Genomic DNA, 27,084 nt, shown 5'->3' on the forward strand with positions numbered 1-27,084 from the left:
ATCCAACTGATACAACTAAAGCTCCCAAACATCTGAATCCCAAATGCCCTAACAAGATGCAGACATCCACCCGGGTGCAGACAGTTGATCGGAATTTCGGAGGATGTCGCTCTACAAGACACACAGTGACTTTCCCTAGAGATGACTTAAATTTGCCTTTGCTGCTATTGAAATGGTTGACTTCATCTAAGGATGGGTTAATTCTAAACCGCTTTAATCTTCTCAAACTATTTCATCATATACCAATGCTCAGATTCTTATCTACACAAGACATTAAGATCATCGAATTTGTATCTGAACTCCATGCGGATAGAGTGATTTATATCTAACCTCAAATATAATAAAATCAGCGCTGTTGGAGGCTGCCAACACTTTACTACCATTGGGATTTGATCTCTAGAAAGTCTCTACCACTGAAATTCGAAACTTATCAAATAGTTTGATAAATAATCTAGAGGAGTGGTCAGAGGAGACCTCCCACGGTCTACTACAACAACAAAAGTGTTGTGGACTGCTGCGAGGGCCACAATCCCGAGATACAAGCCCTGGGAATGTCTTAACGGCCAATAGCGGGAGCAAACCCCCCCCAGGGAACTTGGAAAAAACAAACTTTCATCGCTGAGAATTCCCCCTAGAATCCTCAAAGGATATAACTCGCAAGGGAAATTACAGCAGCTAGACTTAGATATTCCGTCTCCCCGGTCGTCCTTACAGTCTGGCTATCAAAAGAACAACACTACTCTTAGAATTACTTTCAGCTCTGCCAACCAACAGGCTCGGACAGTGACGGATGCATCAGTAGTAAAGCAGAAATTGCATACTGTCACTGCGGCACCAATGACAAAACTCCATAAAACCTTTCAGTGGAAATAACAAACAAAGGTTAACATTGACGATAATTGGAGGACTGGATCTTGGAACACCAGGGGATTCTGCCACTTGTTTGATGAAACTGAAATTTATTCTGGAGAGTTTGATGACCTTGTTCCAAGAATCTCTAGTGCTAGATGGTTACAGTGCCTACTTGAATCCGGAATATAAGAGGGATAAGGATCGGCCCCCCGGCTGGTCTCCTGACTTTGATAAAGAACAGATTGGTCCTTATTGTAATAGAAACCCGAACTCTAAATCCGTTTACACAGTTTTTATTCTCCAGAATGAATGATGAGGAAGGGAAAGAAGTCAAATGGCTGATGATTGTAAATACATATTGGAACCCTAAATGCATCAGTAGCGACATTTTGATCGACTCAATGATGAAAGTCATTGACTCTTTTTCCTTACGATTTAACAATGTCTACAATCATCTGCAATGATTTAAACATGGGCTGTAGCGATAAAACCGGTAAAAACAACAGATGATCTGAATGATCCTATAGGCCATGAAGAATAAAGGTTGAAGCATTGGTGGGACGCAATGAACATGAGAGAACTGTATATTTTGAAAAGCCAAACTCATGGGGACATCCCAAGTAGACCAACCTGGTCAAATTGAGTGTCGTCTAGAGTATTGGACTTTTATTTTGTGTCAGGAAACATGCTGAATAAGGTAAAATCCCTAAGAATAATACCAAAAAGGAATAGCGATCATGGATTGATAAAAATGTCATGGTCGTGTGTTTAATAAAAAAACCAACAGGGTATGGTTAACAAAAGTGAACATTTCACAAGCTGGAAACCGTATGGAGGTTACAGACATAAACAGGATGATGGGTAAATTTAATAAAAAGGTGCAAATTAACCCTCAAGAGATAAACTATATCCCCCTCTTATGAGAATTTAGATACAGGCCTAGCAAGGTTTTCAAACCAAACAGGATCCCAAACCACACATGTGATAGGCAGATTATGGTAGAAAAAAACAACTACAAAAGGATCTCTGTTAACTTAAGCAACCCAATAACAAAGCAAGAGGTGAATTAATCAGGAAAGGAAATCAAAAATGCAAAAAATGGCTTTTGGCACATAGAGCCACTATGATACAGGCCGATGCAGAAGCCATGCTTAAAGCAATGTAAAAAAAGATTTAAGGTCCCTTTGGCAGCTAATCAACAACCATGCTAATTTTCAAGCTGCTGCATTGACCAATGTGGTGACAGAAGATTTATGGGTAACATTTTATGGAAACCTTTATGCTAAAACAACCAAGCTCCCACAAAAACTAAAAAAACATGGTTATTTGAATTCGATCAACTTGATCTAGAATTATTAATCCAGAAGGCCAATCCATCTAGGTCCCCTGCTCTGACTGCCCGACCAATGATATGATAAAGAAATACCTTGAAATCTGGAGTCATTTCATTGCCAACCTCTTTACTCAGATGATAAAGCAGGAAGAAGTTGTTGATTCTTGGAGATGTGCTATTAGAGTCCCAATATTCAAGAGGGGTGATAGAACAGACCCAGCGAATTACCGGCCAATTGCACTCCTTAATGTATTGGGGAAATTATTTGCAGCTTTACTCTTATGCTATCTTCAAACCTGCATTAAAGATTCCAAAAGATTTGATCCAAGACAGACACGTTTTGTCAAGGGTGTCGGAACTGATCTTAACCTGTTTCTACTCAACGCCTTGAAAGGCAGGGTCTTGAAGGCAAAAACTAAGATCTATTTGGCCTTTATAGACCTGAAAAAGGCGTTTGATGGTATAAATAGAGAGCTTTTATGAGCAAAGCTAGAATCAGGGGGATGCCTGGTCGATCTAATGCTGGCAATGAAATCCTTATACACAGACACCCACATCCAGATAAGACTCAACTCACAGGGCCTCCTGACCAAGAAAATACCAACGTTTAAGGTGCTGAAGCAATGCTGTCCGCTGGTTATGACCCTTTTTTATTTCTTTTCGTCTGAACTGGCAGAACATCTGAACTGCATTAGATCATTCCCCCGATAATAGGTGACCAAAAACTAGCGTGGATGCTTTATGCGGATTATCTGGTCTTGATTGACCAGACTCCCATAGGCCTCCAAAGCATTTTGAATGCCCTAAATGAATCCATGAACAAAAACTGCCTAGAGATCAACGGGGCAAAACCGGATATTCTTGTCTTGAAGTCGATTAGGGGACTAAAATGTAACTCATTTAAATGGTATTTGTGAAACAAGAGGCTGACCGAAGTCTCAGCGATACAATACCTAGGAGCCCATCTAAATTGCAGCGTGAATGACGCTTTCCGCTGCAGAGAATTGCACAGGAAAATTAAGAACCTCGCAATACAAGGCTCTTGGATTAAAATAAAATATGTTTAATTCTCGATCATCCCGGTGCTGTTTTCAAATCAAAAGTCACGCCTATAGTCACTTATGCAGCAGAAGACTTTCTGTTCACTCCGTGGACGATCTGGGCTGCCCTGGAGGGCGTCTTTTGGAGGCGGACTTTACATCTTGGAGGAGAACTATAAGGAAAAGCCTGAGCCTTTTTTGAAAATACTTAATCTCCCCTCCGGCGGTGCCCTATCTGATTGTGTCTAACGAAATGGATGGCAAAAGCTCCTTGCTCTTAAATATCTGGAGAGAACAGTGTTTGAGCATCTTAAACAGTCTGGGTATAGACAAAGTAACCTTATTAGAGAATCCAAACTATTGAAAAAGAAATTGGGGGGACACGACTGGATCCAGACAGTCGAAAGGAAAAATGAACATCGACTATATGCGGATCCTGGAACAGACGCTAAGGCATTCATCGTCATACCTATAAATCTAGTGAAGTTTCCGTGTCAAAATACGAGGAACCGCTTCATGACATTCCTTTTAAACATTCTACCTACAAAGGAAATTATGTCGATCCATAAGAAGAGTGATGGAAAACTCTTCTGCAGGTTCTGTCAGAATGTCGAGGTGACAGAGACCTTAAAAGGTGAAAGATACCCTAAAACATATTGTAATATATAATGCTTTGCCCGGGCTTAACCAACAAGCGAACCACATACTTAGGTACATTTATCGAAAGATACCCTTCATAGAGGGGGCAGATGATTGATGGAGATTGTTTTTAGCGGGTGAAAACGTAAAACCAACATTGGCCCTTATGACATTTCTGGGCGAAATATTATATGCCAACTAAATCACTGTACAGCAATGCCTTGATAACAAAAATTAGAGACAGGGTATTAGGACAAAAAGCTCCCTTATAATAGTGTGAGATCAGGTTTTCCTCGAACAGGAGGGATTTTACTTACTTTTTTATTTTTATTTATTTTCTATACAGTGATATTTTGTTAATTTGGTTTGAAGTGGTGGGAATATGAGTTTACTGGAATTATTTTATGGTGGAATGTTCTCAAGTTAAACGGTTGTAACTATGATTAAATTAAAAGAGTTTTTAGAGGATGTGGATGCTCGATCTTTTATTATTCTGTTCGTAGACAGAGGTTTGTAATAAACCAAATGTCAATAAAAAAGAATAAAAAAATAAAAAGAAATATATGTATATATATATATATATATATATATATATTTTTTTTTTCTTTAATGGAAGCTCCTGGGCTGTGGCCAGTGCCATGTGGCTCTTTGTTTCTGGAGTGGCTGGCGTTCTTGTTCACTTTGAGCAGTGACCCTAAATAAGAAAGAATAGGAATAACAAATAGTCTTTCTGGAATTCTATACAATAATTGCTAGACTCATTAAGGGTTTATTAAGTGAAGCAGTTACATTCTGCTACTCAGGTACAGATTCGCCTTTCACAATTGGGCAACCTGGGGCACCCCATTGGTACCAACAGAGGGTTGAAGCAGGGTTGTGGGCTTGCTCCAGCCTTATACAATCTTCATGTGTCTGATTTTGAACCATGCTTAAGATCCGTTAACAACTATTCCCCCAAATTCGGCAGCGCGGCCATACATTGCCTCACTTATGCCGACGACATTATCATCAGCTATGGGGCTACAGTGTTCTTTGGACGCACTAATTGTCTATGTGAGGGATAATGGCCTTAAGGTTAATGTCACAAAGACCAAAACTATGACTATCAGAGTCGCGCTTATGATGTCCCGACTTTTGTTTGGAAAATGGATGGCCAGCCCCTGGGACAAGTAGCTGAATACAAGTACCTATGTTTGACAGTTAAGGCTTCGAAAGATCAGTCCCATATGGGTGAGATTGCTTCTAGCTAGGTCTAAATGGCTTGCTCTTAGGAGTATTGTTAATAGGCTGAGCAGGGTCTATTGAGGCAAAGCTAAATATTTACAAGCAACCGATTATACCAGGCATAATGTATGCCCTGGAGGTACTCCCCGAGAGATCAGTGGGATGGCTGCAATGGCTGGACGCGAAAATCCTTCACTCTTCTGCCGGTTCTGGCCCATACCGGGGCTTCGGTGGGAATGCCCTGTGAGATGAGAATTTGTAGGCTTTATGAAGAAGTTATTGAGACCACACGACACATCCTGACCCGATGCTCTAGACTGAAATATATGTATGACAAGGGTTTTGTTAAATACAGGAATTCAAAATCTGATCAATTCTGGAGCCTATTGTATGGGGCTGAACCCCTTGTTCTAACTGCTGGGACGTACCATATTTGGAATAATGTGAAAACCAGATTATGTGACTGAATGGTCATGTTGTTGTGTTTTTCTGATATGGGAGTCCTATGTTGTACAAGATGAATTGTTTGGAAGTTATATTTTATATGTTTTATATGTATTTTAACATGTTATTTTATTAATGATTTTATCTGTAGAGTGAAAGGTTCATTAACCATACGCACTTAATAAAAATAACACAAGGTTTATTTTAGGCACACTTCAGGGGGTGAGTCACGGATTTAGTCTCTTATTAAACACCTTAAATTCACAATGCAGACAAAAACTCTATGTATTTTGCTCTTCGCAAGTTGCAGTTATAGCATGTTTTTTTCTGCCATTGTCTCTGTAACGATCATCACAAGACATTCCATCTCGGTGTACTCGGTCACTTGACAAACTCCTTGTGCCTAATAGCTTGTGCACAGTGTAGACATGTTTGACGATTGCACACCAAGTGGCCCTTGTTTACATTGTACCACAATTAATGCTTTGTAGTAATGTGTCTATCTTTCCTATCTGCCTGGCATGCTGTTCGGGATGTTTGTTTGCATGTATGAGGTAACAAGTGCCCAGAGTATGGGATGCCGTGTGAGTGCGCTGCTTTCCCTGTGCTACTCTAAATTATTTAACACACAATTATGATCCCTCGCAATGGTATGTATTTTGCCATCCTCTGAAGCCTGAAAAGTAGATCCACGCAGGCTTGACATGTGGCCAACTTTGCACCAGACTTGCAGATGAACTGGCCTGCTGTTAAATCCCAGTTACAAGTCTATTCGTATACACTACAGAGTGTAATTTGCTTTCAGACTTTGACAACATTCAGACATGTAATTGCTCATTTTACTATAGCCGGTAAGATATCTAGCTGGTACGATAGCTCAGTGGGTTGAGCGCTCGCTGCTGCTATTTTGTTTGTGATCTGCAGGTTGCAGGTTCAAATCCCGGCAAGGTCAACTCAGCCTTTCATCCTTTTGAGGTCTATAAATGAGTACCAACACAGGTTGGGTGATTTTGTATTTATATTTGTTTTATATAAAGCGCTTAAGCGTAAGTGCTATATAATAACACATCATTCTCATTTGGCCTTGGACGTCTGCTAGCATTCACAGTAATTTGGTAATATTTGCCTATACACACTGATATTAACGATACAAATGGTGATTCATTCTTGTATGAAATGTATATCACATTACAGTGATATCGTAACCATATTTATTGTTGTGTACTTAGGAACAATGCTATGTAATGCCACTTCCTGTTTTGTCAAGGGGTGAACGGTTGTGTTCCATCACTTCCCATGATGTAACTTAAGGGTGGGGTTCAAATGACATCACTTCCTGTGATGTCATCAGAGGTCAAGGGTTGTGTGATGTCACTTCCGCTACCCCAGGCATTTTGGTGTAATGACGTCCCTGCAACACGATGGAAGTGGGAAAGCCCTTGAAGGACCGAAGTCCAGAGTTTTGGAGATCACAGGGTTAGAATGTTTGCACGCATTTGGCCATGATAAGGCTTAGCTTAGCAGGGCAGGCCAGGCGCCGGGAGGAACAACCCATGGAGATCAGACATGTGGATGGGTGTTGAGGAGGGTCAGAAGATGGCGTGAGTGCTTGAGACCTATGATGAAAAGAGGGCAATTTAATCGTGAATACATATATGTTTGTGTTTTCATTGAATGTACCTACAGTCTTTTTTCTCCACATGCGTGTATCTAATAATATAATAGGTCAGGCCTTCTATTGGCCTCTTATGTCCCCTAATGAACAAACAAGGGGTGGGGTATAGATTCAATATCAGGCAAGAGAAGGAGAGTGTGAGAGCGTCGTCCTTAGAGAGTGCAGGTAGGCAGGAAAATGGGGTCAGCAGCCAAGAAAGAGGAAGACTAAAAAGACAGGAAACCTGGGAGTGCCTTGCAGGGGTTTCAGATAATAGTCACCAGCAGCAGGTGCAAGCAGAGAAGAAAGAGAGGCCGACAAGGAGTGGAGGAGGAATGGGAAAAGTCACAAAGACAGAAAATGACAGCAAGGTAGCAGAACAAGAGAGAAAGGAGAGACCAGAGAGAGAGAAATGCACACAATAGATGCAGAAGGAGAGACAGACACAAAGGGAAAATAAGTGAGATGTGCGAGACATAAAGAGACAAGAAAGGTGGGCAGGGCATAGCAGAACAAGCGCAGGGTAGAGACCTGAGGGAACCAAGAATTGCAAGCGACCAAAAGAAGCAGCAGAATAATTGTGAGGTTTTGAGGCTGCAAGAGATCCAGAGACTTAGGTACAACTGTGGCAATACTTTGGTAACCGGTGGAATGAACCACAGGCACTGCTGGTCAATGAAACATGTTGATTCAAACATGACATCAAAGACTGATCTCTTTCAGAAATGTCAATTTTCCCCCCATAAAATCCAATTGTCATAGTCATAACATGAGTACATTACTGCAAACTGCCATATAAGAAGACCATCACATCAAACAACTGGCCAATATTATTCATAGCAATTTTCCCCACTTTACAATATTTGATTGCTGATCAAAATCATACTTTTGGTTTCCAATGTCGATTCAATCTAATTATAACACAAAGGATCCCACGGTCAGCATTACAATCATCTACCATTCAATAAACATTTGATTAACTGCTCATCTAACACTAAATTCCTAACCTATTCATTGGCCAAAACATTGATTATACAATGTCATTTAGGGCTCAGTACTAGAAGTCTAGTTATGGTTGGTTCAGAATGGGGTGAGAAAGCCTGGAAATTGACATGTCATGTCCCCCCCCCCCATCTGCACATTCTGATCTGCAGCAGCATGTGAGGTTCACGTGGAGAACATTGCACTGGAATCCCTGCTGGCATGTTCATGCTGCAGGGGATGCTGCTATTCCCAAGCTGGCAACACTGCTCCAGATGAGATTTGGAAGTGGGCGTATTGTACTACCAATTTTCAAAGTTGGGGGTAAAATGATTTTTTGGGAGTAAAAATGTTAGTGCAATTCCCAATGGGAGTATTTTATAAGAGAGTAAAAATGTTTTAACTAGAAAACTGAAATGGTTTTGTAATAATTATTTCTTTGCACCTAGTTATTCCTGCACATTAAAAGATACTTGTTTACTTCTTCCGATAAGGCAGTAATAATAGGGGCTTCTTCCTGTGGTACTACATGCACCACTAGTCCAAACACATCCATAGAGCTGTGAGGGAGAAAGCAAGGGCGCAAGGGTCTACATGTCTGTTTCTTATTTTCTCAGTGGGAGTATTTGTACTCCCTATTTTGATTTTTTGGTAGTATTTGCCTATTTTAGGGAGTAAAAGTGGCCGATACACCCCTTATCGGTACGCCTTGCTGGTAAAATGACGCATTTGCACAGATAACTGTGACTGTGTTACTGAGCAAAGCACATTATCAAAACGTAGAATAATCATATACATTGAGAAATGCTACGTGGACAAAGAGCACAAAATCCGACCCAGAACGGTGGCTTCCCCCATCCCTGTTCCTTTTCTTTAAATCAGTGTCGCTGCTCAGAGTAGAGGTGTTTGCCAAGTGTGATCTTGGTGTGTGCCGTAACATTTCTGTGCAGCCTTGGGTCAGGGTCGATTCTGGAGCTTGCACGCTGGGCATGCATTGATCTTCCACTCCGGCTCTGCATTTGGACCCGCGGGGGGTTTGCTTATAAATGGGAAAAATCAATGCAAATGTAAATGTTAAACACTGATTCAGGGGTTGGTTTTCTCCTAGTGGTTCTTCCTGGTAACAGAGGGCTGGGCTCTGGCACTAAGGATACAGCCTTGGTCTCCCCACCGCTGAAGTATATATCTCCTGAGACCACTAGAAACCCAGGCATGTCTCAGTCTTATTGGGAATTTCAACAAGCTGTAGCTTGGGGCTCTAAGCACAGCCGAATTGGGGCCCAGGTCTGGGCATAGTCGTCCCACTCGGAGTGAAAAAGGCAAAACTGAAGGGCGATAGCTGCAGGGTTAGTAATTGATCTTAACCATTGGGAACTGCTCTGGACAAACAAACAGAGTTGCTTGTGGTTTTGTGCAGAAGGGATGTGGCCTAGCAGTTCCGGATAGACTGTCACTTTTGGGGTGGGACCAGGGGCATTGCTAGGGGGGGGCTAAGGGGGCTAAAGCCCCTGGTCTTTTGGTTGTAGCCCCGGATAGAATCTCAGGAGCTACAGCCAAAAGACTAGCCAGCCCCCAGTCCCGACAATTCCGACATCAGCTTAGCCCTGGGTCTTTTCCAGACCTAGCAACTCCCCTGGGTGGGACTAAGGCTAATTTGCATATGTCTTTCCCCTTCCATAGTGGCATGTCAGGCTGTAAAATGATGGTCTGGAGGGATTCTCTGAGCAATTGCCAGTGCTTAAGATTAATTCATAGTCTTCCAGCCATCAACCTTCTGTTTTGAAAAAAGCATGTTTAATCTTTTTGCGAAACTAGAAGAGTTATCTGCATAATGAAGAACGGCAATCTGCATACCTATATCAAAAATGACTGTAAGCATGTGAACTTATCACACAAGCTCTTCTGGAGAATGTTTAGGCCTTGGTAGTTTTGCAGCTCATGTGGCAGGTGCTGTAGGAACTTCTGTGGTCCCTTGTCTGGTGAGGCATAATAATAAAATCTTGGCTTTTGGTCAGACATCACATAGCAGTCTGGTACTTGTAGATCTATATTTATAAACTTCCAAGAATTCAAAATGGCATGTGGTAACCTCCCAGGATTTACATATCTTGATTTAAGGGGTCTGATTCAGTCTATTTTTATGAGACAGAGTGTGACTGACGTAGTTGGTTGAGGAAAGTGGGCATTGTTTAGCCTGCATTGCCAGCTTTACAATGTTCACGCTTAGCAGGTTTGTCGCATGCATATCACTGCTGTGCGGCAGAAGAGAACACATTTACCTATGTAGGTATGTGATTTCTGGCAAGGCTCTTTCTGCCTTTCTTCCTTCCCAGCACTAGAAATAAGTAGCATTCAAGGTAGTTGGGCAAGAGAAAAATACTGTATTTATAATTCTATGAATATAGACTATACAAGATTTCAATTTTATCAGGGGTCAAGTGGAAAAGAAAAGTGTGGGGCTTCATTAACATACGCAATCGGATGTGACACCACCAGAAATTAGCATATCAAGGTGAAATATGCAAAGTTCATTCAATTGGCTTTGCATAACCATACAAATTGCACAGGACGAATGGCATTTGCCTTTCCTAAAATCAACGGTAGGATATTTTCTTCCAAAAGTGTTTTCAAACGTTAAAAGGTGTGCATGTCTTAAACTCCAAGAACCAATACCAATGTGTTCCTTGCAACATGCAGTCCAGTAATGGAATTTCACCTTTAGTTGTATGTCACTTTTCATCAGGTTATATGGTGCCCTTGCCTACTGCGAACCTGGTGACCGCGAGGTCGGTGTAAATTCACGAATTGAAAAAAAGACGGCCTCTAAAATATATGGGGGGCAGGCGTCCGACCTCTGAAAAAAGTGGGTTGAGCCGGCCACCTGCGTGTATCCTCGACTTGACCTTTATGTAGTGTGGGGGGAAACGCAAAAAGAAATATCTCCCTTTGCCCACTTGTATACGATGCAGGCACACCCCAGAGTAAAACTCTGGTTACACTGTGGTTGGAAATAATTGTAAACCAATAAGACGCGTCAATAAAAGATTATTGAAATAAAAGGAATTGGGGGTGAGAAAGGACTAAGGGGGCAAAGAATACTACAGAGAAAGGAAGGCTCGGGCACTGGAATCGACGGAGAAAGACAACATAACAAAGAGAGAGAAAATGTCCAACCCCGCCTTTTTCCCAGGGCCCGGGCCGGATTCGGGGGCCCACGCTGAACCCAAGGACGCTCACATACTATGTAGCCATTGCTAAGTCTCTGTTCTTTGTGTTCAGAGCAGAAGTTGTGAGTGAGCGGTGGGGGGCGGGGGAGAGGCTGCCAGGCTGGATCTGGATGGATGTTTCCACGGGAAGCCAACGGGGATTCTGCATAGGAGCAGCAAGAGACTGGCAGAGGAATTAAGAGGAACTCACTGTATAACTCTTCTGCTCTTAGATGGGGGGCAGGGAGATGGAGAGAACCATGCAGCCTAGACAAAGAGAAGAGGTATACATAGCATGGCCCCCACCATGGAAACCGGAGAAACTGTGGCATTATGTACAGCATGATTCCCACTCATGCAGCCTAGACAAAGAGAGGAGGGATACATAGCATGGCCCCCACCATGCAAACTTGGAGAAAGTGAGACATTATGCACAGCATGATTCCCACTCATGCAGCCTAGACAAAGAGAGTAGGGATACATAGCATGGCCCACACCATGCAACCTGGAGAAAGTGAGGCATTATGCACAGCATGATTCCCACTCATGCAGCCTAAACAAAGAGAGGAGGGATGCATAGCATGGCCCCCACCATGCAACATGGAGAAACTGAGGCATTATGCACAGCATGATTCCCACTCATGCAGCCTAAACAAAGAGAGGAGGGATGCATAGCATGGCCCCCACCATGCAACATGGAGAACTGAGGCATTATGCACAGCATGATTCCCACTCATGCAGCCTAGAAAAAGAAAGGGGGTATACATAGCATGGCCCCCACCTTGCAACACGGAGAAACTGAGGCATTATGCACAGCATAATTTCCACTCATGCAGCCTAGACAAAGAGAAGAGGTATACATAGCATGGCCCCCACCATGCAACCTGGACAAAGTGTGGCCTTATGCACAGCATGATTCCCACTCATGCAGCCTAGACAAAGAGAGGAGGGACACATAGCATAGACCCCACCATGCAACCTGGAGAAACTGAGGCATTATGCACAGCATGATTCCCACTCATGCAGCCTAGACAAAGAGAGGAGGGATACATAGCATGGCCCCCGCCATGCAACCTGGTGAAAGTAAGGCATTATGCACAGCATGATTCCCACTCATGCAGCCTAGACAACGAGAGGTGGTATACATAGCATGGCCCCCACCATGCAACCTGGAGAAAGTGAGGCATTATGCACAGCATGATTCCCACTCATGCAGCCTAGACAAAGAGAGGAGGAATACATAGCATGGCCCCCACCATGCAAGATGGAGAAAATGAGGCATTATGCACAGCATTATTCCCACTCATGCAGCCTAGACAAAGAGAAGAGGGATGCATAGCATGGCCCCCACCATGCAACATGGAGAAACTGAGGCATTATGCACAGCATGATTCCCACTCATGCAGCCTAGACAAAGAGAGGAGGTATACATAGCATGGCCCCCGCCATGGAACCTGGAAAAAGTGTGGCATTATGCACAGTATGATTCCCACTTATGCAGCCTAGAAAAAGAAAGGGGGTATACATAGCATGGCCCCCACCATGCAACATGGAGAAACCGAGGCATTATGCACAGTGTGATTTCCACTCATGCAGCCTAGACAAAGGGAGGAGGGATATATAGCATAGCCCCCACCATGCAACATGGAGAAACTGAGGCATTATGCACAGCATGATTCCCACTCATGCAGCCTAGACATAGAGAGGAGGGATACATAGCATGGCCCCCACCATGCAACATGGAGAAACTGAGGCATTATGCACAGCATGATTCCCACTCATGCATCCTAGACAAAAAGAGGAGGGATACATAGCATGGCCCCCACCATGCAACCTGGAGAAACTGAGGCATTATGCACAGCATGATTCCCACACATGCAGCCTAGACAAAGAGAAGAGGTATACATAGCATGGCCCACACCATGCAACCTGGACAAAGTGTGGCCTTGTGCAAAGCATGATTCCCACTCATGCAGCCTAGACAAAGAGAGGAGGGATACATAGCATGGCCCCCACCATGCAACCCTGAGAAACTGAGGCATTATGCACAGCATGATTCCCACTCATGCAGCCTAGACAAAGAGAGGAGGGATACATAGCATGGCCCCCACCATGCAACCTGGAGAAACTGAGGCATTATGCACAGCATGATTCCCACTCATGCAGCCTAGACAAAGAGAAGAGGGATACATCGCATGGCCACCACCATGCAACATGGAGAAACTGAGGCATTATGCACAGCATGATTCCCACTCATGCAGCCTAGACAAAGAGAGGAGGGATACATAGCATGGCCCCCACCATGCAACCTGGAGAAAGTGAGACATTATGCACAGCATGATTCCCACTCACGGAGCCTATACAAGGTGAGGCACGATCTCTGTCACGCAGCCTAGATAAATCGTGGCAGTATATACATCATGCCTGTGCCACGAAGCCTAGACATAGCAACCCGGTATCCCATGCAGGCTAGGCATAGAGAGGTAGTATACATCGCACGACCCTGGCACCCAGCCTAGCTAAACCGATGTCATATACATTACACAGCATGATCTCTACCCATGCACACTACACATACTGAGGCAGTAGAGACTGCAGAGCATGGCCTAGCTCATGCAACAAAGACACATGGAGGCAGCCCCTCTTCCGCGCCTAGATCCACAAGTCAAATTGCGACAGTATGAATAGCTTGCTACCACCCATTAAGTCTAGGCAAAGAAAGGGAATGTACATAGATTGGCCCTCGTCTATGCAGCCTTGGAAAAGTGTGGCTGTTTGCAGTACAGCATATAATCCGCATCTTTGCACCCTCTAGACACTGACCCATTAAACACAGCTTGCATTAAACCATGCATGGACACTAAAGAAATGGAGGCTGGGGACAATGAGACGACACCGATGCAGCCTAGACAAAATAAGGTTGCATAGAGTACATATACTACACTACATAGCACTACACCACACTGATGCAGCATAGATAAAATAAGGTTGCATAGAGTACATGTAAACAGCACTACACCACACCGATGCAGCTTAGACAAAATAAGGTTGCATAGAGTACATGCAAACAGCACTACACCACACCGATGTAGCATACACAAAACAAGGTTGCATAGAGTACATATAAGCAGCACTACACCACACTGATGCAGAATAGATAAAATAAGTTTGCATAGAGTACATGTAAACAGCACTACACCACACTGATGCAGCTTAGACAAAACAAGGTTGCATAGAGTACATGTAAACAGCACTACGCCACACCGATGAAGCATAGACAAAATAAGGTTGCATAGAGTACATGTAAACAGCACTACACCACATCGATGCAGCATAGACAAAATAAGGTTGCATAGAGTACATGTAAATAGCACTACACCACACCGATGCAGAATAGACAAAATAAGGTTGCATAGAGTACATGTAAACAGCACTACACCACACTGATGCAGCATATACAAAATAAAGTTGCATACAGTATATGTAAACAGCACTACACCACACCGATGCAGCATAGACAAAAAAAGTTTGCATAGAGTACATGTAAACAGCACTACACCACCCCGATGCAGCATAGACAAAATAAGGTTGCATAGAGTACATGTAAATAGCACTACACCACACCGATGCAGCATAGACAAATTAAGGTTGCATAGAGTACATGTAAACCGCACTACGCCACACCAATGCAGCATAGACAAAATAAGGTTGCATAGAGTACATGTAAACAGCACTACACACAGCACTACGCCACACCGATGCAGCATAGTCAAATGGAGGCTTTGTACAGTGAATATCAACATCCTGACACCGCATCCAAGCAGTCTAGATAAGCCCAGCCAGTATAAATAGCGTGGCCCTTGCCCATGCAGCATAGATAATAACCTTGGGCAGCACAAACTGCTGAGTGTGATTGATTGACACCCCCTTCACCCACCCACACGCAGTCCCTAGTCTCAACCAGACAGGGTTCCTGTGTATACAAGGCGGGATGCACACAGATGAGGAGGGAGCCTCTTTCACGCGACCGGTGCCTACCTCTGGCTCCCCATTTGGGCTGGAAGCGGTATCTGATGCCAACGGGGAGAAATCCATGGGAGGAGGCCTCAGTCCCAGCCAGCAGACAGCTAGCACTGGCACAGTTCCTAGCTGGCAGCGGACCTGCTCTCCCCAGCCACACCCCCGAGGCCACACCCCTGCAAGGGAGGGTCCACATTTGCATGTTTGAAGGATGTGCACAACACAGAGTTTACTCCAAGCTAGTGGAATTGCCGAGAAAGATGCTGGTCTCGTTAAAAAAAAACACCAGCCCGCGGTCATTCAGGAGGTACCTGGGAGAACGACTTACACCCAGGGTGGCAGGGGTGAGTCACCAGAGCGACCCAGGGGACCTGATGAGGACCAGAGAGCACAGGCACTTAATGTGTGCACCTTAAATACACACGATTACTTCCATTTAAAGTGCAAGCTTCCCCTCAGAGCTGTTGCAAGACAAGCAAGATCCGAGGGCGACCACTAAAATCTGACCCTCGCCCCGGAGCTTTTTTCAAGACACATGTTCGTATTTAGCTAGGAGAGGCTTGGATTTTCTTGCAAGTCTATACTCTCGTTTCTACTCGTCTTCTCTTTACCCACTTGTTTTTCTTTCTCTGTTCTCCCTGCTCCACTCATGTTCCTTCTCTAACCGCATTCTCGTCTCCCTCCCTACCTCCAGTGGCGTCTCCAGGAATCAAATTTAAGGGGGTGGGGGGCACAGAAGGGGCCACAGACAAAAGTAAGGGGGCCCACCTATAAAAGGGCAATGTGCATGTTTTTCCCAAATTGACGTGGCAAAGTAGTTCAAAGTCACCCCCGGGAGGTACAAATCGTGCATTTATACAGCAAGCAATTCTGTTGTGTATATGTATATATCTTGATGTTACTGACATTGTCGCATCCTATATTGATATTGAAAATATATATATATCGGTATATCTCCAAAATTCGGTATGTTGCCCAGCACCAGTTAAGTTCACTCCTGGTTTTGGGCCTTCATGCACAATTTGTTCAGATGTTGCCTGTGGTCATTGGCTGATAATGGACACCTGCCATTTTATGCACTTTGGAATGATACAGTGTCCATATTGTGTCCCGATCGCATCTGCTGTAGGGGGCCTTTCACAAGTGTGCCATTAATACCCACGGTTCACGATGCCTTTTTGTGCATCTGGCTGCGGGTGCTTTACTGGAAGGTCTGTGCAGATCGCAATTGGGGCTGTGGGTTACTTTCGTCAGCAGTGTCCTTGTGTGGACATTTTAGAGTGCAAATGTAGCAAGAGCACTGAGAATATCCAGACGGCATGTGAACTAGTGGAGCACAGTGTGTGTCAGTGTGCGCGCTATAATAGCAGTCAACCAGCAACAAGATATGACCCTTTAAAGCAGCGTCTTCTGCAGAGATGGAGCCACTCTGATGTCTTGAGGGCAGCGTGTCCCTTACAGGCCAGAAGAAAGAAACAGGCTAAGCAAAAGACTTGCAAATGCGCAAGTGGCAGCTGGTGAAAGGAGGACAGGGGATTAGATCACTGAGCCCCCTGCTTCCCTCAGCAAAGCTAGGGGTTCCACCGGGAAACCTTTGTCAGGGGCGAGCTAACTGCCAAGATCCCAATTTGAATTTCAACAATCAAGGACCGGGCCGGACCAATTGTTGATATTCAAATTGGGGTATTTTTTCACTGTCCCCTCACTCCCTCAGGCAGGGCTTGCCTTTTCACCTAGCTGCGCATGTGTGCGCACGCATGCAGTAGCAATAGCAAGCCCTGGACCCTGGCTGCTGACCTTCCCCCCGTGCCACTGTCCTATGTGCATCTTTATAGTGCGTTCTTCACTACATCTGCTGTTCCGGTAGCCAGCCCCGGTGGCAGCATTGAGGCACTGTGTATTGCGGCCCTGTGTGTGTGCCGTGCGGGTGGACCACAGGCAGCACTGCAGAGAGAGTAGCCAGGTAGGGGGGCAGGGCAATATGCAGCATTGCAGGAGTGGGGGGGAGCGAGCCACGAAAAAAGTTCTGCTACTTTCCCCACCAAATGCACTGCACCCAATTCCATACGGTCTCATTTGTGCCCCCAAACCGCCCACCCCTGCCCCAGTCTACGTTTTTGGTAACATTAGTGGCAGATGGCATTTTAACACAACAAACAAAAACAAAATAAAACTCTAGAATCATTACAGATTCCGGAACCTCATCTATTAGAGCTCTGTCCAGGCACGCTGGTGCAAAATCATGCAAACCTCCTAATTTGCATATGGACTGCACCAACAGAAATGACTCCACAGAAATGGACATTGCAAGAAGCATCATCAATCTTGGATACTTGGAGGCACCATGGAAGTGACTTTAGAATAAGTTGCCATAAGTAAGTGGCAAATAACTTTGTGGTGCAAAATACTTAAATTGCACTATTATTATATATGGAGTAACTCTATAGTCATTAGGCTTTTAAAAAAAAAATAACAGCATGATATATTAATATAAACTATGAAGTGAATCACTTACAGATCTGCAGAGAAGACAGAGTGTAAATACATGATTTGCCCAGGGTCACACCCTTTGGTTAAATGGTGAAACCGGGATGTGGACAGTTTAAGCAACTGAGCACATCTTCCCAGGTGTAGTTGATATAGATTGTTGTTAAGGTTTTGCTTTGCATTTTATGTGATTAAATAATACTTCATGTATAGCAATGCCTTGGAAGCAAGCCACATTATATAATACACTATCCTTTCATAGTAAACTAACACTATATCAGAGGTCGAAGTGGGCGGGAGCAGTCGGGAGCGGTGCTCCCATACTTTTCATTTTTAAGTTTCACTGTTCCTATACTTTTATTTTAAAAAGAAACCGTTCTGGAATGGTTAAGTTTTAAAATAAAATTGTAGGAAGACGTTGAAGCTTGCACTGCACTGCACATTCCCATAAATAGCAGGTGTGTTTGTTTGGGGGGGCGCAGGGATGGGGTGTGCGGGGAGCGGGGCAGACTAGCAGAGAACATAGAGCCACTACTTCTTTTCGTACACTTCGACCACTGCACTATATACATTGTCATAGAAATATGTTGAGCAATAAGAGTATGGCTTTAGTTGTATTCTCCCCATCTGCAGGCAAAGTCACAATAGCATCATGTAGATTAATGTAGCCTTGGGATTTAAAGCCATAGTAATTTCATAAAGCATACACAATTCTGCACCCTTCTCACTTCTAATCACTCCCTCCCATTCCCATTCTAAAGGTACTGCTAATAGCCCCCCCCACTCCCATCCGTGCCTACTGGCTCAAATTGAAATGCGCTGCTAACACAGAGCAACATGAGAGCCCCTCTGCTGCCCAGAGCTCCCTGGGTCATTGTCCTGGCAGCGGGACACCTGTCCCATTTGGAAAGGGTGAGATGTCCTGCTGTCAAGACAATGAGTGTGCTGTGCAGGATTTGCACAGGGGGGGGCACAGGATTTCAGTGGAGGGGCCCGGGACCTGCAGGCCCCACTCTAGGGACACATCTGCCTACCTCCCCCCTCTTCGCTCTCACTCACCTTGTCTCTGCCGCATCACATAACTCATTCTTCTGGTCTCTCATTCCTCTCTTCTGCAGACACCTCTCTTTCATATTACCATGCACTCTATATATCCTCCACTGCCTCGCATCAAACCTCCAGGGACCAAAATACCAGAAGCATAAGTCGCATTGGGAACCTTACGAGAACACAGGAAGTGGCCTCATATGAACCTTTATCCTGATGATATCACTGAAGGTGATATCACAAAAGCTTAAAAAAAGTTAAAATCTCTAAAACAACAAATGTTATTACAGCAGACAAAAGGCTATTTTAGTTTTCAACCATATATTAACTAAGATGCTGCCTCGATATGTAATGGGTGGAGTCTTGCTATGCCAGGGACGCACCCAGAAGAACCATCATAGGTCAGTGTTAGGCAGAAACCTGTGCAGTTCCCTCTGGGACCACTGCAAAAGATTTAAGACTACAGGTGTTTGGCAGTAAACCCACTTGGTAGCAGTCTCTTCCACACAGATTCACTTGGTAGCTGTGGCTGAGCAGTCAGACTTCCCTCAAAAAGAGTTAGGCAGTATACAGAGTATTCACAATAGGTCAAGAGAACACAATAGATCAAGTAAACACTCACCAGGTCTTGGTGTAAAAGAGATATCATTATTTATTTAAAACCACATCTAGAAAAACACACAGGCACTAATAGTAAGCAATTCAAAAACACGGTCACTAAAAGATATACACTCCCTTAAAAGAATATTAGACAAGTCTTAAGTAAAGCCCCACTTATTTTCAGACAGCGGTGAGCGCTTAACGTAGATGGCACTCTAATAGTTTGTTTTAAAAAGGGAGAGAAAAGCAGAGAACAAATTGAAACAGATCCCAACACTTTTACAAGAACATAACAAGAGAGGAAGGCAAAGTAGAACCGTGAATTCAGAGTCAGTAGGCCGTATCCACTTTAAGGGGATCGAAACGAAATGTGTCCAAGGTCACACGGTGGCAGTGCACAAAAGTCTTGAAAAGGTTCAAAAAGGAGTTTGACCAAAGAAAGGGACCAGTTGGAGGGTCAAGGCGGCCAGCCCAGTCGAGAAAGTTAAGGAGTTATTATTACCTTGTAGCAATCTTTAGAAAGGGAGGCCTGGCGGACACGGTACCTTAAAGTGGTGAGAAGACTCCAGCGGGGGCAGTTGTTCCTGGCAGCGGATGCAAGTCGGTGCTTCGTCCTGGGGAAGAGAGGATCTCGTCGTGGAGGAAGACAGGAGTCCGTTGTACTGCCAGGGAAGAAACCAGCCGCGGAGTTTCTCAGGTACAAGGAGCGGTCCATTGATTCGCGGTTCAGTGGTGAGTGGCTATCCGGCCGCCGGGGTGCTTGGCACAGGCAGTTCAACCACAAACCGGTCTGGGGTGCGAAGAAGGAAGGTAAAACTGGTTGTGCCCAGCAGTCAGGGGAAGAAGCCTCTCCAGCCGGGAGATCTTCTCTGTCGTCGGGAAGTGGTGAGTCGGTTCCGCAGGGCTCCACCGGTGGTGACGTTGTGGTAGGTTGGCTCAGCTTCTCCATCGTCGGATTCTCAAGTCCTGTGGCGACTTCTGAAGTTCCAGTCCCCAAAGCCCTGCTTTTATGCAGCATGCCCCCATTCACTCAGCCTAGCTGTCAATCAAACATGCTAAGTGGTGAGCCGGCCAGCTCACCACTTGGGCCAATCACACAAGAGTGCGACTTGAGTTACCAAGGTAACTCAGTCCAGGGTGCCTAAACCCCCTCCCACACCCCCTGTGGTACCCAGACAGAGTGGCACCACTTTTGGAGGCTTCTGTGGAGAAGCCCGCCAAAAAGTGGAACAAATGGCTCGACTTGGGTTGGAGTCACAGAAGAAAACACAGACGCCATTTTAGAATCGAGTTCTGGTAAAAAATACCAAACGGCGAATTCATATTAATTAAATAAACCAGCGGTATGTTCGAGGCTATGAGAATTAAATAATTAAAGTTGGTAGCCTCAAACAATGGGAAAATCCCATAGGAAAATATTCGCGGTCGGATATAAAAAGTAGTTTCCACTGCCACCAGCCAAAACTCGATCAGGGGGGACAGAGACGTGCCCCCTCGACTAACAGACCCCGGGGCAATCAAATTGCCCCGACCAGTACGTCCACAATATGATGGTTTCTACTGGTTTCTGTTAATAATTTGGGACTAGTAAAGCCAATGGTGACTTTTCATGCCCTGGGAGACAGTAGTCAGTCCCAGGGTATGGAGTCTATGGTGGGGTGTCATTATGACACTACCTGTGTTACTGCACGGAGGGTGCTGTGTAACACACATAGTAAAAACAGATGAGACCCTATGGAGTAAAGGACCCCATAGCCCATAAAACACATTAACAGTCAAAGGAACACCATAAGTCATGTCCAAGAGTGGGAGAAAAGAGTCTCACTCTTGGCAGGAGAAAAAACAAACTCCAGAAATCCAGCAAAGCTGCTGGGGGACTCACTAGGTCAGGAAATTCAGCCTAAAGAGAGAATTCTCCCTAACACTCGCCCCCCCAGACTAAGGGACAGGAGGATTTAATCCACTCCTGGATGAATCTCATACCTCTAGTCGATGACATACATCCTAGAGAGACCATCAGCATTTTGGTGGTGACACCCTGACCTGTGCTCAATGGTGAAATCAAACCCTTGCAGGCAGATTGACCATCTCAATAGTTTTGGGTTTTCCCCTTTCATTTGCATTAACCATCTCCAGGGTTGGTGGTCAGTCTGAATGACAAAAGTAGAACCATACAAGTATGGCCTAAACTTCTTCAGAGCCCACACAATAGCAAAATACTCAATGGTTGCCCACCTTGTTTCAGGATCCTTCAGTTTTCTACTGATGAAGCAAATGGGGTGCTCCCTACCTTTCCCATCCAGTTGACTGAGGACTGCACCTATTCCTACATTTGAAGCATCTGTTTGCACAATGAAAGTTTGGTGATAGTCAGGAGCTCTGAGTACTGGGGCTTGGCAAAGAGCCTTTTTCAGGGTTTCAAATGGCTGATTGCATTCCTCATTCCACCTAACCTTTTTAGGGAATTTAGGAGAGCAGATGACATTCAGTGGAGAAGCTATGGACCCATAGTTCTCAATGAACTTCCTGTAATACCCAGTGAGACGTAAGAAGGCTCTCACCTGGGTCTGAGTAGTAAGTGTTGTCCATTTTTGCACAGCTTCAATCTTACTGGGCAAAGGCCTTATTTCTCCACCTCCTACCTCATGCCCAAGGTAGACCACTTTACTCTGTCCAATCTGGCATTTACTTGCCTTTATGGTCAGATTGGCCTTTCCAAGCGCCTGCAAAACATATCTCAGGTGGTCCACATGTTCTTCCCAGGAATTGCTGAACACTGCTATGTCATCCAAGTATGCCATGCAGAAGTCCTCCATCCCATTCAGAACCTGGTTTACCATCCTTTGAAACGTAGCAGGTGCATTTTTCAATCCAAAAGGCATAACCTTAAACTGGTATAAGCCAACTGGGGTAGAAAATGCAGTTTTCTCCTTGGCATGGTCTGTCAGGGCTATTTGCCAATAGCCTGACATCAAGTCAAATGTGCTGAGGAACTTGGCTGCACCAAGTCTATCCACCAACTCATCTGTCCTTGGCAAAGGGTGGGCATCAGTCTTGGTGACTGCATTAAGAGCTCTGTAATCCACACAGAATCTAAGTTCTTTAGATCCTGCCTTTGGTACTAACACAACTGGGCTAGACCATGGACTAGTAGAGGGCTCTATTACCCCGAGATCAAGCATCTTGTTGACCTCACCTTTGATGTGGGTTCTTACATTCTCTGACATTTGATATCCTCTGCTTTTGACTGGCAGACAGTCACCAGTGAGTATGTCATGCTGTCCCCAAGGGGTCAAGCCTGGTGAAAGTGAGAACAGAGAGGCAAACTGATTCAACATAGATTTGCACTCTTCCTGTTGCTCAGGTGTCAGATTTGAAGAGAGATTTACTCCTTCAATCTTTTCATCTAAAGGTAAGCCTCTGAGGAGATCAGGAAGAGCTTCACTCTTTTCTTCTTCCTCTGATGATGCTAGAAGCAAAGCTCCTACATCAGGTCTGGAGACATACGCTTTTAGTCTGTTGGTGTGGAAGACTGTTGGAGCCTCCTTGGGGTTGCCCAAGTCCACCATATAGTTGACCTCTCCAAGTTTACCCACAATTTTGAAGGGTCCCATCCATTTGTCTTGCAAGGCCCTCTGCCTTGTTAGAATCATAACGAGAACTAGCTGGTCCTGAGTAAACTCAACCATGTTAGCCTTTTGGTCATGCCAGTGCTTGACAAATGCTTGTCCAGCTTTCAAGTTATCACTTGCTTCTGCCATCATTTGGGACATTCTCCTCTGGAGACCTATCACGTAGTCAGTCACTCTGACTGGCTTGGGGGAAGGAGCACTCTCCAACCCCTCCTTGATCAGGGCCAATGGACCTCAGACCGGATGACCATAGAGAAGTTCAAAGGGAGAATAACCTACTCCCTCCAGAGGGACTTCTCTATAAGCAAAGAGAAGGCATGGCAGTAGAAGGTCCCACTTTCTTATAAGGGGGTCCTCTAAAGCACCTATCATGCTCTTCATGGTTCTGTTGAACCTTTCAACCAGCCCATTTGTCTGAGGGTGGTATGCGGTTGAGAACTTGTAGTAACTGCGCAGGTTTTCCACATGGCTTTCATGTAGTGGGACATAAAATGTGACCCCCTGTCAGAGATTACTTCCTTAGGAAACCCAACCCTGGTAAAAATACCAAGAAGGCCCTTAGCCACAGCCGGAGCTGTAACAGTCCTCATAGGAATTGCCTCAGGGTACCTAGTAGCATGGTCTACTACAACAAGTATAAACCTGTTGCCTGAGGAAGTTGGAGGATCAAGGGGACCGACAATGTCAATCCCTACTCTCTCAAATGGGACTCCCACTACAGGGAGAGGCACTAAAGGTGCCGCATTCTTGGAGCCAACCTTACCAGAAGTCTGGCAGGTGTGGCAGCTCCTGCAGTATTTATCTACTTCAGCCCACATCTTTGGCCAATAAAAGTAGAGAGAGAGCCTTTCCTTAGTCTTATTGAAACTCAAGTGACCAGCCAAAGGAATCTCATGGGCTAACTGCAAGAACTGTGGTCTGTTCTCTTGGGGTACTACAAGTCGTTTGTTATCCCCAAGTGCAGACTCTGTTGGTTCACTGTAGAAGAGGCCGTCTTCCCAGTGTAACCTATATTTCCCAGGCTCTTGCCCTTCAGCCTGAGCATCTGCCTGGTGGCAAAGACCTTCCAGAGTTGGACATTCCCTCTGTCCCTTACTGAAGTCTGCCCTGTTGGGGCCACCTTCTGCCAGTAAAGACTGCAGCTCAGGATGGTCAACAGGATCCAGATCTCCAATGAGTTCCTGGCCTTCCACTAGCTACCTTCAGAGTATAGTTCAACCACACAGGGTTGTACCTCCCTCTCAGCCTCAGCTGGAGGGGGAGTTACTGGTGTAACTTTGGACAACCTTGGGGAAGTCCTTGTTGGCTGCACTGGAGTGTTGGCTGTGAGGTTCTTTTTAGAAGTTTTAGGCTTCCCTTTTTCTTCTAGTTTCTTAGAGACAGCAGCTGACATCTCCAGTGAAGCAGGAGTGATCTCTTTCTTCATCATCTCCTTGGGAGTACCTCTCATGGTTCTCTCCCTTGCAGGTCTGGTGAGCTCCTGTAACCTTTTACTAGGAGGTCTGGGGGTATGTGACACTACTCCAAGAGTTTTCAAGTCGTTACCCAGCAGAACCCTTCCTGGCACCTCACTTTGTATGCTGACAGGTATCTTCTCAGTCATGTCATTACACTGGATGAGAACTGGTAATTGGGGAAGCATCTGCACAGGCCCTTCAGCTAACTTGGTGAGGCGTTTGGGTGCCTTAGCAACATCCTCAGCCTGAAAAAACGATTTGTCCACCACAGTTATGCTGGCCCCAGTGTCCGTAATGGCAGGAGTCTCCTGACCATTCACCTGGACACTGTCCTTATAATACTCTAGTATTATCTGGGATAGAATTATAGACATCTAAGTTCTGTTGTTCCAAACAAACCCAGAGACACTAAAGAAACACTGGCTGAGACTCCAATGGGTTCGTCAGCCAGTAATTTATTTTATTTTATTTATTTATTTATTTATTTGTAGAGCGCCGAACTGCTCGCAAGCATCGGGGCGCTTACATGAAGATGTAGACAAATAGTGAAGACAAACAATATACAGGACGATTCATTACATATAGGGGTTGTCCATCAGAGGTCGTAAAGCCTTATCTCGAATTACTTAAAAAGCAAGGTTTTAAGTTTTTTACCGAAGGAAAATAGATTTGATTCCAGTCTAAGGCTAGTCGGAAGTTTGTTCCAGAATGTTGCCGCACGAGTGGGGAAAGCTCTTCCTAGACCTAGTTCTTTTTTGAATTTTGGAGTTGTTATCAGTCTCTTGGCTTCAGATCCTAATGTTCTGGTAGGGTTGTAGGGTGTAAGTTTGGTCTTAAGGTAGGCAGGTGCTTTTCCATAAAGGCATTTATGGGTTAGGTACAAGGACTTGAATTGTACGCGGTCTTCCATTTTCAACCAATGTAGGTCGCGTCTGGCTGCGCTGATGTGATCTCTCCTTGATTTTAGTTTGATGACTCTTATCGCCTTATTTTGAATCAGTTGGTACTTGTGTAAGCTTTGCTTGCTGGCGACAGCAAGGAGAGCGTTGCTATAGTCCAAACGTGATAGAATGGTGGCTCTGGCAATAGTGGTGCAATTTTTTTCATTGAGAAGGGGTCTCATTGCTTTGAGGAGACGAATGTAGTAGTTGCAGTTTTTGCTGACATAGATGGCTTGAGCATCTGCATTGAGTGTAGCTTCCAGCGTCATGCCAAGTGTTTTCACTTTACCAACTACTTCAATGCAAGATTCCTTGATTTGAAATGCCTTGTAGTCGGATGTCAGTTTAGCGCGAGCCTGAGTAGATCCAAATACCATTAACTCGGTCTTGTTGCTATTGAGGCACATCCAGTTATTGTTCATCCACTCTTCGATATTCTTGTAGAGGGTGTTCAATTTAATACTGTCTTTAACATAGTCACAGCTCAATTCCATGACTAGCTGAGTATCGTCAGCGTAGTTAGTGAAAAATACTTGAAGTTGTTCTAGTAATTCACACAGGAGGCGTATGTATATATTAAAGAGCAAAGGTGACAAGCTGGCTCCCTGGGGAACTCCACACGAGATGTTATGTTCGATTGAGAATTTGTCTACCCAATGGACGCGTGAAATTCTATTCTCCAGGAAGTAGGTGAGCCATCTTATTGCTTCTTTAGAGCAGTTTGCAGTTTTGGCTAGTGCTTGTTGTAAGAGCTGGTGGTCTAACAGATCAAACACCGCACTTAGGTCTAAAAGTACTAGTAATCCTGTTTTGCCCTTATCCATAATTTCCAGCATTTTTGTTTGTAGATCTAACATTGCTGTCTCTGTGCTATGCACTGCTCTAAAACCGTATTGTTGTGGATGTAGTAGCTCATTCTTATCTACATATTCCTGTAGTTGAGCTGTAGCAATTTTGTCCATGACCTTAAGAGTGAAGTTGCAGTTGGTAATGGGCCTCAAATTGTTGGGGTCGCGTAGGTCTAAACTGGGTTTCTTTACCAGTGGAGTAATGGTGACTTTTTTAATATTGACTGGCACTGTTTTGTCTCTGAAGGATGAATTTACAATTTTTGTAAATAAAGGGCCGAATATGTCAGGGTGCTCAAGAATAATTTTGGGTGGATGCTTGTTTTCCGCACAGGAAGACGGTTTCATATATACCAGTGTTTTCTTCATGGTGTCAATAGAGATTTGTTGAAATTGGAATTTCTCAATCCCCGTGTCCGTCGATGATTCGACTAAGGGGTTAGGTTGTGGCATAGTCTGAAGGGCAGATGTAATTTGTTCTCTTGCTTTAGTGATTTTTTTAGCAAAAGCTATCTGAGTGTTATCACATTCTGATTGTGAGGGATTAAAATTTGGAATCAAGGCCTGGGGTTTGTCAATAGATTTCAGTATATCGAAGAGTTTACTTGCTGAATTCGCTGATGTTTCAATTTGACTGTTGAAATAGTTCCTTTTGGCTTCAATAATACAGTTCTTATAT

General features: G+C 44.5%; 1 protein-coding gene across 5 annotated transcripts in view; it reads right to left on the minus strand.

Annotated features, from left to right (window-relative positions):
* Positions 1-27,084, minus strand: part of LOC138488071 (septin-4-like) — a 470,714-nt gene that overhangs the window by 345,290 nt on the left and 98,340 nt on the right. For 3 of the 5 annotated variants that reach the window (XM_069614798.1, XM_069614799.1, XM_069614797.1), the window contains exon 1: positions 15,412-15,536. The exons of 1 other annotated variant lie outside the window; for it this stretch is intronic. In XM_069614798.1, coding sequence (XP_069470899.1) covers positions 15,412-15,468 — 57 coding nt within the window. In that variant the 5' untranslated portion in view covers positions 15,469-15,536. Of the gene's footprint in view, positions 1-15,411; positions 15,537-27,084 lie in introns of those variants that run through there. One more of the 5 variants, XM_069614801.1, reaches the window with a different exon arrangement.

The sequence above is a fragment of the Ambystoma mexicanum genome, chromosome 9 (assembly GCF_040938575.1).
Source record: "Ambystoma mexicanum isolate Mex_15411 chromosome 9, UKY_AmexF1_1, whole genome shotgun sequence".
In the NCBI taxonomy this organism is placed as follows: Eukaryota; Metazoa; Chordata; class Amphibia; order Caudata; family Ambystomatidae; genus Ambystoma; species Ambystoma mexicanum.